The 13,532-nt window shown below is 45.8% G+C and overlaps 1 protein-coding gene across 3 annotated transcripts in view; it reads left to right on the top strand.

The window, feature by feature from the left end:
* Positions 1-13,532, top strand: part of ARV1 (ARV1 fatty acid homeostasis modulator) — a 33,783-nt gene that overhangs the window by 7,513 nt on the left and 12,738 nt on the right. For 2 of the 3 annotated variants that reach the window (XM_075596583.1, XM_075596584.1), the window contains one exon: positions 6,686-6,805. The exons of the other annotated variant lie outside the window; for it this stretch is intronic. In XM_075596583.1, the coding sequence (XP_075452698.1) occupies positions 6,686-6,805 (120 nt within the window). The remainder of the gene's footprint in view (positions 1-6,685; positions 6,806-13,532) is intronic. 3 annotated transcript variants of the gene reach the window in all.

The following is a 13,532-nucleotide window of genomic DNA, read 5'->3' as shown; positions in this document are numbered from 1 at the left end:
GAGCTGAGTGCTGTGAGAGCTGAGTGCTGTGAGAGCTGAGTGCTGTGAGAGCTGAGTGCTGTGAGTGCAGTGAGTGTGTGTGCAGTGTGCTGGGAGTGTGTGGTGTGTGCAGTGTGGTGTGTGCAGTGAGAGTGTGTGCAGTGGTGCAATGAGAGTGTGTGCAGTGTATGTAGAGTGTGTGCAGTGTATGTAGAGTGTGTGCAGTGTATGTAGAGTGTGTGCAGTGTATGTAGAGTGTGTGCAGTGTATGTAGAGTGTGTGCAGTGAATGTAGAGTGTGTGCAGTGAGAGTGTGGGCAGTGTGCAAAAAAATGTTTTTTTAAATGGGAGCCACGTGAAAACCGCGTTATAACGGGTCGCGCTATAACGGGGTTCAGCTTTATGTTGTACCTAGGTGAGGAGGGCCCTGCCCTGAGGAGCTTACAATCTATAAGGAAGGGTAAGTGGAAACATAGGGTGCGGGGGATAAGGTGGTGGATGGGTTTTGAATTGTACAGAGCAGCTGTAACATCAGCAAACTGCTGCTGACACCCTTTGGTGACTCGGGTGGTACAGTAGCTCCCAAGAATGTCTGGGGTAAAGTGATAACAGCTGCACATACAGAGCAAAGTTTCAGGGGGGTGGTGCTGACAAACTCCAGGTCTTTAAAGTTGTGGCTGTCTGTTCCTGATGATGTTAACCCTGTCCACGCTGGCTTAGTGGACAGTAGCTGTGAAGGGGAAGCATGGTGAGGAGACTCTCTTTGGGGCGACTCGGGTGGTATCATCTCCCAAGAGATTCTGGGGTGGAGAGAAGAGACATGTTAATGGAATGGAGCCATACATCTCAATCACATTGTAACTAGGTCACTGTCATTAAGGGTTGTTACCTAGGCCTTTTAACTTTTTCTCATGGACGATAGACAGCCTTATATTATCAATGTCAGTAGCTATGTAGACTCTGATGGATTATCTGATAAAATCTCAGTTTGTGGCCCAGTCTCTCAGATTGCACCCAGTGGCATTTATAATTACTCCAATACTGTATGTTAGCCATTGACATTCAAGTTACTGATCAGGAATACAATTTTGGCTCCTTTCATATTAACTGCTAAATGTAGCTGCCCCATTCCTCTGCGGGATCACATTTGTCATCTACTCTTTTTGGGGTGGTAATGATAATATACATCAAAGGCAATCTTGCAGCTCCCCCTGGGGGTTTAATCCTGGGGTTACATGTCTGCTTGTCTACATGTAATTCATTGATTGACCAATCCTGGTTGTAGCAGCTGACAAACCTGTCCCTAGTAAACCCCACACACTCAGTTATTTCAAGTCCCGTACGCACTCATTTGCCAATCACCAAATGGGTTTTAAATGTGGGGACAGTTAATTGTGATTAACTGAAATAACAGTCTCACTTATTACCAGCACCAGTGACTTTTTACCCTTTAATAGAACTGATGCCAGAATTCATCCCTCGAAGCATAATTGTGTAGCCTGGAACCCCCAAATCTCACTGATTTTGGTCTTTGTTTCTTTACAGCTATTTCATTGCCATTTTTACAGCACATCTGTAAATTCAATTCCCTTTGGACTGAATATTTCTCATTGGACTTCAACATGACATTTTTTTTTTACGCCTCACCAAACCTTTGCTTTTCCGTTTTAAGGTACCAAAAAGAAACACATTTGTCAACACACAACTTAAAGCAGCACTTCAATTTTTCTAAAAGGGCTGAACGCCCAGATTTTTTTACATCCCTTTACAAAATGAATATTCTGCTGTATATAGTGATTCGGAGGATCTACATACATCTCCTATCCTCGAAGCTTATTCTCTTCTAGGAAAATAAGAAATTCTTGTTCACACACATTCACCGTTTTGTCATATTTTTTTTCTTGCACACCATCCTTTAACCTTTATTATTAATAATAATAACAATAATGTTGTAATAAACAGCATTAGCAGTATTCGTTCTCCTATTAGTAGTTAAGGGAGATATATAGGCATTAGGGCCCTACAATTGTAAATGTTAGTGAGCTCGACTATTAGTTCATGGGGCTTCGGTATCTTAAAGCTGCAATCTGATGTACTCGCCATAAAAATAAACGTTTCCTTTCTCTCTACCACTGCAAAGTTATTTTGCTTTTGTGGGTTTTTTTAATTTTTTTTTTTTTTAGCAGTCTCACTTTTTCTAAATGTTGTATACCTTATTTGAATTTGGGAAATATTGATTACTAAAAATGTACCTCCATGGCAAATTAAATGGCCTTTGACGTTAACACTCATTATAGGCTAAAGCAGTAAAATTCCGGGCATTACTGAAATCCCTGCCCTCTGATTGGTTAGAATTCCGGGCATTGTTCATTCAGTAATGCCTGGAATTTTTGGCACCCTTCCAACTCACCTTTCAGAGATGCAGGGGGAGCGTGGCATCTCTGTTCCTCTCCTCTCACAGCACGGCAACACAGGCTCTCTCACACAGCACATGCAGGCACTCTCACACAGGCTCTCTCACACAGCACATGCAGGCACTCTCACACAGCACATGCAGACTCTCACACAGGCTCTCTCACACAGCACATGCAGGCACTCTCAGACAAGCTCTCTCACACAGCACATGCAGGCACTCTCACACAGCACATGCAGGCACTCTCACACAGCACATGCAGGCACTCTCACACAGCACATGCAGGCACTCTCACACAGCACATGCAGGCTCTCACACACATCACATACAGGCTCTCTCACACAGCACATGCAGGCACTGTCAGACAGGCTCTCTCACACAGCACATGCAGGCACTCTCACACAGCACATGCAGGCACACTCACACAGCACATGCAGGCTCTCAATCAGGCTCTCTCACACAGTACATGCAGGCTCTCACACACAGCACATACAGGCTCTGTCACACACAGCACATGCAGGTTCTCTCACACACAGCACATGCAGGTTCTCTCACACACAGCACATGCAGGTTCTCTCACACACAGCACATGCAGGTTCTCTCACACACAGCACATGCAGGTTCTCTCACACACAGCACATGCAGGCTCTCTCACTTCCCCCCTCCCTCTTTGCCTCCCTCCCCTGCTATTGCTGTCAGAAGCTGGCGGGTCCCAAATAGTAACATTTTACTTGCAACAAAGTAATATTTCTTCTACCAATTTCATAGCTTTTGCTAAGGTCATTTTTATCTGTTTTTTTTTTGGTTTGTAGTTAAAATCACTGTCCCCCCCCCCCCCCCCCCACTTCTCTTCCCATTCTCCCCTTCACCCACCTCTCCCCCTCCCCTCCCCCCCACTTCTCTTCCCTTAACCCCCTCAACACCTCCCCTCTCCCCCCCACTTCTCATCCCTTCCCCCCTCAACACCTCCCCCTACAGTCACCTCTCCCCCTCCCCTCTCCCTCCCCCACCTCTCTCTCCTCGCGCTCGCTCCCCCCCTCACCTTGCTTCCCCCTCACCTCGCTTCCCCTCTCACCTCGCTTCCCCTCTCGGCTCGCTTCCCCCCCTCACCTCGATCCCCCCTCACCTCGATCCCACACTCACCTCGATCCTCCTGTCACCTCAATCTCCCCTCACCTCTCCCCTCCTCCACCAATCCCCACTCACCTATCTCTTCTCCCCCACCCTTGCCTCTCCTCCTCCCTTGCCTCCTCGCCTCTCTTATCCCCACCCTCACCTCTCCTCCCCCCTCACCTCGCTCCCCCCCCCTCACCTCGCTCCCCCCTCACCTTTCCCCTCCTCCACCACCTCCCTCAATCCCCACTCACCTATCTCTTCTCCCCCACCCTTGCCTCCCCTCCTCCCTTGCCCCCTCACCTCTCTTCTCCCCCCTCTCCTCCCATCCTCACCTCTCCTCCCATCCTCACCTCTCCTCCCCCCCTCACCTCTCCTCCCCCCTCACCTCTCCTCCCCCCTCACCTCTCCTCCCCCCCTCACCTCTCCTCGCCCCCTCAACCCCCCCTCCCCCCCTCAGCTCTCCTCCCCCCTCATCTCTCCTCCCCCCCTCACCTCTCTTCTCTCCCCCTCACCTCTCTTCTCCCCCCCTTACCTCTCTTCTCCCCCCCTCACCTCTCTTCTCCCCCCCCCTCACCTCTCTTCTCCCCCCCTCAACTCTCTTCTCCCCCCCCCCTCACCTCTCTTCTCCCCCCCCCCTCACTTCTCTTCTCCTCCCCCCTCTCATTTGCTACCTTACTTCTTTTTCCTACACAGGTGCATAGTTCCGAGTTATATATCTTTACAAAAGTGTCTATTTTTTTATGAAAAAAGCCTACATTTAGCCTATAATAGTAATAATCCCCTCAGAACACTATATTACTGGCCAATAATGCCCTGGCTGGGTTAAAGTCCCTCGGCTTCGCCTCGGGCCTTCAACTCTTCCAGCCAGGGCATTATTGGCCAGTAATGCCCTGTTCTTCTGGGATTATTACTTAAAGCTGCAGTTCAAACTCCCGGTTTTTTTTTTTTACTTCAATAGTTTCATGTGGGCAATTTCTACTTACCTAAAGAATTGCACACTTGACGGTCAATTCGTTCTCCGTCTATTGATCGGCGAAGTTTGGCGACATCTTTAGATCTGGGGAATGTAAATGGCTGCTATAGCAACAAACATGCTGGTTAAAATAGAATACAAGAATACAAAAAAATTGGTCTTTCACAGTTGTTTTTCAAAAAAAATTCTTACTACAGAACTGATTTATTAAAAAAAAAACACACATGCAGGATATTGCTTGAACTGCAGCTTTAATTATAGCCTAAAGCTGTAAAATTCCGGACATTATTGAAATCCCTGCTCTCTGATTGGTTAAAATTCCGAGCATTATTCATTCAGTAATGCCCGGAATTTTTGCAGCTTGCAAAGTGTTTATTTCCAGCCAATCAGCTTTTCCTTTTGTCAGAACAGCTCTGAGACAGGGCAGGGGATTGGTCAGGAGGCAGGAACAGATCTCAGACAGGGCGGGAGATTGGCCAGGAAGCAGCAGCAGGCAGTGACTCCTCCCCCTCCCTCCGTGAACCCAGCTTCATTTTGAGTTGAGGAGGGAGAGAGTGTTTGTGTAGCTGCAAAGTAAGCACACTGTCTGAAGTGTGTTTGTAACTGCAGTTTCTGTCTATTTAGTGTGTGTGTGTGTGTGTGTGTGTGTGTGTGTGTGTGTGTGTGTGTGTGTGTGTGTGTGTGTGTGTGTGTGTACACAGAGGGGGCGACAGTGTGTGGATATAGATAGCTGCCGTATAAGCGTAAATAGAGGTGCTTTAATGTATTTACCATTTTATTTTAATAAAACAAAATCTATATAACTATACAAAAGTGTCTATTATTTATGAAAAAAGTCTACATTTAGCCTATAATAGTAATAATCCCCTCAGAACAGTAATGCCCTGTTCTTTCGGGGATTATTACTTAATTAAGACAACAAAGCTTGCCACGGTAACGACTGATTCCAGGGAAATAATGAACAGGTGAAAAAGTTAGAACTAGATCAGCACAACATGAACTATCACGTTATGTTATGACTTCATTTTAGCTTTTGTGGGGAGGTTTGCTGCTTCAACACAGGACACCTTTGGCTGGTGGATGTAACTACTTTAATTAAATATAGTTCTACCATAATTTTCGTCGTATAATTCGTGTCGGTTTATAATCCGAAGGAATATGGAAAAAGCGAAAAAGATTTACAAAAATATTGTATAATCCACTGCGGAGTATATCCACAGCTGAAATAGAAAAAAGACAAAATTTGCACATAATCCGCAGTGCCCTATTTGCACACTTTTAACAACAGATAATCCACGGATTATACACCGGACATTACGGTATATATCCACATTCTCATTTTCAGGAGCAGACCCCATGCATGTAAGGATTACATGTGTGTTGTGGAGGTCCTTATTGTAAAATAGCCAACACCACATATACCAACACGGATTTCTTTTAGAAAACAGCATATACCTTATTTCCTCGATTCTAAGACGCCATCGATTGTAAGACGCACCATCGATTTGGCCCTTAAAAATCGAGGAAAATTACTTTTTCACTTACCATGTTTCAGGAGAGGTTCCATGTTAGCAGAGGATGAAGCGGGCGGCGGCAGGTGAGGTCCCACATCTGCAGATGACTGAAGTGGGACAGTGGGTGGGCTGGAGAACAGGTCCCAAGTCTGCAGGAGATCATAAAAGCAAGACAGCTAAGCACACGGTAACACCGAAAGTTGACCAGTGTCTGACTTCCGGTTACAGTGTGCTCATCCCCAGCCCTTCCCCTATGCTGCTCTGCTCCTGCTCAGTTCTCCTGCTATTATGATCTCCTGCCGCTGCCACCGCCCGCCCACTGTCTTCTTATCTTCATTCACCTGCAGACTTGGGACCTGTCCTGCCACCGCCACCACACTCCCGCCCGCTGTCCATCTTCAACCATCTGCAGATGTGGGACCTCTCCTGCCGCCGCCCGCTTCGTCCTCTGCTGACATCGGACCTCTCCTGAAACATGGCAAGTGAAAAGAGGGGGTTAGTACTGTGGACACTTTTTATTTTTTTAATACATCGATTCTAAGACACACCCCGATTTCAGACATGTGAAAATCGGAAAAAAGGTATGTCTTAGAATTGAGGAAATAGGGTAAAGTTATTTGTTACATAACTTTTTTTTTTTTTACAAGTGATACTGTAGGTTTCTTTCAATTGTTCCACTTTTATTTTTTAGAAATCGTGTCAGAAGCCTGTGGACAAATATATAGAGTATGATCCAGTCATCATCCTGATTAATGCCATGCTATGCAAAGCACAAGCATACAGACATGTCTTGTTTAACACCACAATAAATGTAAGTCTTTTCTGTTGAACATTGCTTCTTGGGCTGGAAATGTAGCTATTACATGTGCAGAAGAATTAACCTAAATTCCAGTAGAATTACTACAAAAATCTGTTAATATTGGCAAAAGTGTACTAATTGAAAATTGGGTATAGACCTATGCATTTATTGGGGCAATTTACTAGTGCACCCTAGATACTGTTCAATAACAGCTATGCCGTTACAAGGCCAAAACAGGCAGTAACAGCTATTGTGCTTTAATATTAAATGACCCCTTTTAAAGCTGCAATCCAAGCTGGCATTTTTTTTTTATAACTGTAACCCCTTTTGTGATTACTATTTATTTAAGGGGTTAACTGTGTGGGCCGACTCTTCCCCATCACATGGTGCAGGGTGACTCAGCATAAGTTAAGCCCCGCCCCTTTCTGCCTGGATACAGGGACATCAGGCTGGGGTATAAATAGGAAGTGGAAGCTTCTGGAACTCGGATCCCTGGAGAAGGCACAAAGGAGGGATCTCAGTGTATATAGTGTGTATGTAAATGGCTATTATAAAATAGGATCCCCTTGGCAATGCGACGCTACAGAAGGCGGCTCTCTTCAGAAAACGTAACAACCCTCTCACAGAGCCCGCACACACACACACACACACACACACACACACACACACACACACACACACACACAACCACACACACACCCCTCCCCCACACCTACCTCTCTGCTGGTCTGCTGTTGTATGAATAAAGTTCCTGATGCTCATCATTGCTACCCCACCGCCCAGCCACACAAATTCAGCACCCTCCAAGTAAGCCAATATAAGAGACCTTCGATGTACACTCCCTAGGACCCAGGCAGTGGGGGTTAAATAACATCAGATGGAGGCAGGGATCTCCGGCGCTGTGCCCAATTAATTTCAGCTCCGGGAACCCCCTGCTTTCGGAGGTACTTACCTCAATAGGGAGTGCTGGTAACCGCTCCGTTAGCAGGGATCACGTAATCGCGGCGTTTTAAAGCTCCCATGCCCTGTGGGCGTGTAGGAAGCCGTGACATCATGCATCGGCTTCCTATTGGCCCATGGGACGCGGGAGCGTATAACTTTGCCGAGATAACAGAATCCCCCTAGGAGTTATGTATCTTGGGGAGCAGTTAGTCCCCAAAGCTGAAATTTTATAGGGTTCAGCTCTGGAGATGCCATGTTTCAAACTTGCGTTTAAAAAAACAGTAATAAAAAAAAGCATGAATTGCTACTGTTTTTTTTTTATAACTTGTATTTTTATTGAGGTAAAGTACATGTACAGTACAACTTATTACATAACAATGACATATGCCTAGAAGATATGTATCCCATTGATCTAAAGATGTGATGTATTGCGTTATGAATAACAAGAGGACAACACAAGACAAGACTCACATAGACAACACCCAGCTCATGGTGAATCTGTAGTTATCTGACATCTTTAATCTGTATATCGCACTACTGCTGTGTGGGGGGGGGGGTGAAGGGGAGGGAAGGGTAGCAGTATTGTATGAGTGAGCTGATCCGTCGGGGGGAGGATGCAGGCCTCCGGGAGGTGTAGTGTGGCTTGGAGTCTCAAAGCCCTAACTATTTTAGTTTTAGATTTAATTCCCTGGTCTATGTCTCCGGGATCTTTCTAAGTTTATTGAGAGCGTTATCACTGGCTTCTAAGAAAAGATGAGGTATGGGCTGCACCCACCAAAGGAGAATGTATCCAGTGCTATCAATGCCAGATTGTGGCATGCTCCACCCCGGGAATGTCTGTCTGGGCCAGCCAAGGTAACCAGATTTTTAGATAATTGATGCCAGTGTCGTTCACCAGACTCGTTAGTTTTTCCATCTGGCAGACAAACCAAATCCTGTTCCGAATCTTGGGGATGGAAGGAATCTCGTTAAGTTTCCATATAGCTGCGATCTCGCATCGGGTCGCTAGGGCAAGGTGCCCGATTAATTTATTATTTGCTCTTGAGAGCCCCCTCAGTGGCCTGTTCAATAAGAACAGCCATGGGTCTAATGGAGTTGGGAGGCCCAAGATCCTAATTTCTTCACATAGAGGAGCGATCCGTGTGCAAGACCACCGCATATGTAACAGGTCCGCCGACTCTCCGCACTGTCGAGGGCACAGCGGGAGAGTCCCGGCACATACCTTGATAGTTTTAGTGGGGTGTGGTACCATCTCATGAGGACCTTATATGCATTCTCCTTTAGTGTGGTGCAAATTGAGCTTTTGGCTGCAGCTTGATAGATACTATCCCAGTCCCCATCTTCTAAGCATTCTCCCAAATCCGACTCCCACTGGGATCTGTATCTCGGGTGTCTCTGCTCAGGGACATCAGAACCGATCACTTCCCCGTATAACTGCGATGTGAGTCCCGAAGTGTCTGATTCTGCCAGACAGAGCTTTTCAAAATTAATCAGCGCTGGGTACGGGGCCAATTTATTGAAAAATGCACGGACCTGAAGGTATTTAAAAAATTCCGAATGAGGGATATTTTTTTCAGATCTGATTTGTTCGAATGCTTTAATTTTGTTATTATTTCCCTCTAGGTCCCTAAGGCGTAGATATCCAACCTTTTTCCAAATAGAGGTACTGCTACACTGCAGTCCAGGAGCAAAGTTGGTGTTCCCCCATAGGGGGGACATCAGGGAGGTTTTTGTGGTTAGGGAGTATTTGTGCTTTGCTGCGTTCCATATTGACAGCGAGTTGGTCATAGAGGAAAGAGGGATGTTGGCGCCTGCATGTGCAGTTTTGGGGGAGCCAAATTAGGGATTTCAGCTCCATTGGAGCGCAAACCGCCCCCCTCCAGATCCACCCATCTTTTCAATGTAGGGCTGGAATGCCATTGGACAATTTGGCTTAATTGCGCCGCTTTTATAGTAGGACCACAGGCAAAGTACTGCTAAGCCCCCCCCTGTAGAGGGTCGCTTCGTAATTGATTTGTTTACTCTCGGTTTTTTACCTCCCCAGATGAATTTGCAGATGTCAGACTGAAGTGAGAGTAAGTCTTTCAGACTCAGTGGCACCGGTAGCGTTTGGAATAGGTATAAAATACAGGGGAGGAGATTCATTTTGAAACTTTGTATCCTGCCTATCCAAGAGATTCTTTGGGAAGACCACTTTAGGATGTCAGCTTTTAGCGGTCGAATTAAGGGAGGATAATTTGCTTTGTAAATGTCTCTGACATCTCTGGTAATGTGGATTCCCAAATATTTAATCTGGTTTTGTTTCCAGTTAAAATGAAAATTCAGCTTTAGTAGCTTCTCAACCTCCTTAGGGATGTTGAGAGCCTCTGATTTAGATTGATTAATTTTGAATCCGGATATTTTAGAGAATTTGTCTTTCAAGCCGAATAGATTTGGCAGAGAGGTGAGGGGCCGAGAGATTAACATTAAGATGTCGTCAGCATATAAAGCTGCTTTATGGGATTGTGAGTAAATATCTATGCCTACTATATCTGGACAGCCACGGATCTGTGCTGCAAAGGGTACCATACAGAGGGCGAACAGGAGGGGGGATAATGGGCACCCCTGTCTCGTGCCTCTTTTGATTTGGAATTGGGCAGAAGGGAAGCCCTGATGTATGACCCTAGCTGTAGGGCTTGAGTAGAGCGCCATGATCGCCTCACTCACCCTATCTCCGAAGCCAAATGCCCTGAGCGTCTCTTTTAAGGCCGAGTCCATAGCAGGGGAGGATGTCTTTAGAGGGGGCTCACGCAAGCGTCCGCAGTCGTGCTGAGGCGCTGGATTTTTCAGCCGACAGCCAAGCTGTTTTTCAGAGCGCTGTCGGATGAAAACATCCAATCAGCACGGAGCAGCGTCAACGTCACGGCGCCGTGACGTTGACGTCGGTGTGTCGCGGGCAATTGGCCCAGCGACGTCACTGCCCCGCCTCCCTCAGTCTCCCCCGCCTCCCGATCGCGCCCGCTGGCTCGCCTGCATGGGCATGAAATCGCGCAAGATTTCAGCAGGCAGCCTCAGCGTCAGCGTGCCTCAGCCCTGCTACCCCCTCTAAGTATGGCCAGTCGAACGCTTTTTCTGCATCCAGACTTAACATCATGTTTTGAGATTTTCCTCTAGCCAAACTGAAAGAGTTTTTCAATTTAGCCAATTCTATCAGATCTATCAGATCAATGATTCGTCGGGTGTTATCCGATGTTTGTCTACCCTTAATAAATACGACTTGATCTGGATGAATCAGTCTGGGCAGAATCTGACTTAATCTATTGGCCAGGAGTTTGGCGTATATTTTGATATCTGTATTGATCAGGGAAATTGGCCTATAACTTTTGCAGTCCAGTGGATCTTTGCCTGATTTATGGATTAATGATATAGACGCCCGAAGAATCTCGCCGGGGATCGGGGCTCCCGCCAAGATAGCGTTAAACATATGGAGCAGCCTAGGGGCCAGAACTTTGCAGAACTTTTTATAGTATAGCCCTGAAAAGCCGTCAGGACCAGGGGCCTTTGACGCTTTTAGTTCTTTTATAACAGTGGCTATCTCCTCTATAGTGAAATCAGCACCCAGATTCTCTCTGTCAGTCTCAGTAAGCTTTGCTAGATTTGAGTTTGCTAGAAAAATATTCTAGGGTTTTACTCGTTTTGGCTCTATGTGCCACTTTCTCCCCGCTGTATAGAGAACCATAGAATTTGCCAAATTCGTCTACTATAGTTTTGAGGTTGGCCAATGTGGCGCCTGATCTCAATCTAATCGCTTGGATATTATAATTGGCCTGTCTGTTACGTAGCAGTCGAGCCAGCATCATATCTGACCTGTTAGCCTTCTCATAGAATTTCCTCCTAGACCAACATAACGAGTTATCTGCCTTGGATGTCAGGAGCATATTTAATTCAATCTTAATGTCTTTCATTTCTTTTAGGACCAGCGGATCAGCACTTTTTTTTTGTGCCTCTCCAATAGGGAGCTTAATTTGGTCTGAAGGGTGACAATTTTAGCATCCCGCTTACGTCTCGCTGCGACACTAATCAACGTGCCCCTGAGGGTCGCCTTGTGATCCTCCCAGAGAACCAACTGGGATTCCACAGAGGCTGTGTTGATTTAAAAAAATTGGTTGATTTCCTTACCAATGTGTTCGCATATATCAGGAATTTTCAACAGGGATTCATTCAATTTCCAGTTTGCTCCGAGCCTGTCGTGTTTAATTTGGTTACACCTTAGCTCTATAGGTGCATGGTCAGACCATGAAATATCATGATTTCCGCGTGGGTGACTAACGGGATCAGTCTGCTAGAGACGAAGAAGTAATCGATTCTACTGTATGAGTTGTGTGGGTGGGAATAAAATGTATAATCCCTATCCTGTGGGTGTAGTTCTCTCAAAACATCTGTTAAGTGGTTTTGTTTGAGGCCCGAAGTCAGGGAGGGCCGAACCTTTTTATTATTTTCTCTAGGGACGCTGGACCTGTCTAATGCTGGTTGAAGGGTTATGTTGAAATCTCCCGCCACTATTAAATGCCCATCTGCCATAGTATTCAGGGTTTGAAAGAAGGAGTCGAAAAACTTCCCATCCTGCTTACAGGGAGCGTATACGGCTGCAAAAGTGATGGGTTGCTTGTGTATGGAGCTAGAAAGGATGATATATCGGCCCTCCTTGTCCCTTCTTACTGTCTTAGTGAAAAACGGGATCCTGTTGTGGAAAATTATAGCAACTCCCTTTTTCTTTTCAGGGGCCGCAGAGAGATAGAACCTAGAGAATTGTTTATCCATGAAACGGGGGGCACTTTTGTCGCTAAAATGCGTCTCTTGGAACATCAATACATCGGCGCCCTGTCTCTTGTATTCCGTGAAAGCTATTTTGCATTTGATGGGACTGTTAAAGCCTCTTACATTGTGTGAGATGATGTTAAGGGCCATTTTATGTTGGTATGTGTGGGGCGCAGTTCATAAGCACCAATCTTACCCTTCTCCGAGGGCTGGGGGATATACCGGATGTGTTGTCAGGTGATATGGAGGTAAAGATTCCCGCAGATCCATTGCCGGTTATCTCTCTGTCTGCCGAGTGAGGAATGAGTGGGTGGGTAACATGAGGGTAGGGATGGACGGGGGCACATGTAACAGACAAAAAACACAAAAGACAGCACTGTTCATTTTAACGTTATATCTCTTTTAGCATATAAACCAAGATGTGACAGGATCCCAACTGGGGCGGCCCGAGTGGGATCCTTGTGCCCAAAGGAAAGGCCAGACAGATCATCTTTAAAATTAGACCGATCTGTGTCCCAAGGAACAAGCCTCCTAGGGACTTTAACACAACCCATTTTAGGTGTATGGGTCAAAGTTGGAGACGCCTACAGTGGGGGTAGAGTCCCTCCGGCGCATCGAAAAGCCTGATGCATTAACTTGTACCGGAAACATTTCTAATTTTACAATTTGTCGGGAAAAAACATTATAAACATTTGAAATAAATGAACCACCTATCTTACAAACAGCGTAAGTTAATGTATAGCAGAGTAAACATAACTTGTGAGTTTGAGATAACCTGCCCAATCTTAAAATGTCTTACAAACCGAGGAAGACTGAAGTGTGTCACTACCCCTGACTATGTGTTCCATAACTTGTATCTGGAATCCTAAATTTAACCTTCCTAACTTAAGTAACCTATGAAAGACACAAATTTTACATACCCCCTGAAACCTATATAGGCTATTATGAACCTTTATAACCAATTCCTGTGAAACCTTTAAACGCTAGCTATTATTCGAGC

Source organism: Ascaphus truei, chromosome 4 (assembly GCF_040206685.1).
Source record: "Ascaphus truei isolate aAscTru1 chromosome 4, aAscTru1.hap1, whole genome shotgun sequence".
NCBI classification, from domain to species: domain Eukaryota; kingdom Metazoa; phylum Chordata; class Amphibia; order Anura; family Ascaphidae; genus Ascaphus; species Ascaphus truei.
This window is presented reverse-complemented; position numbering and strand designations above follow the sequence as displayed.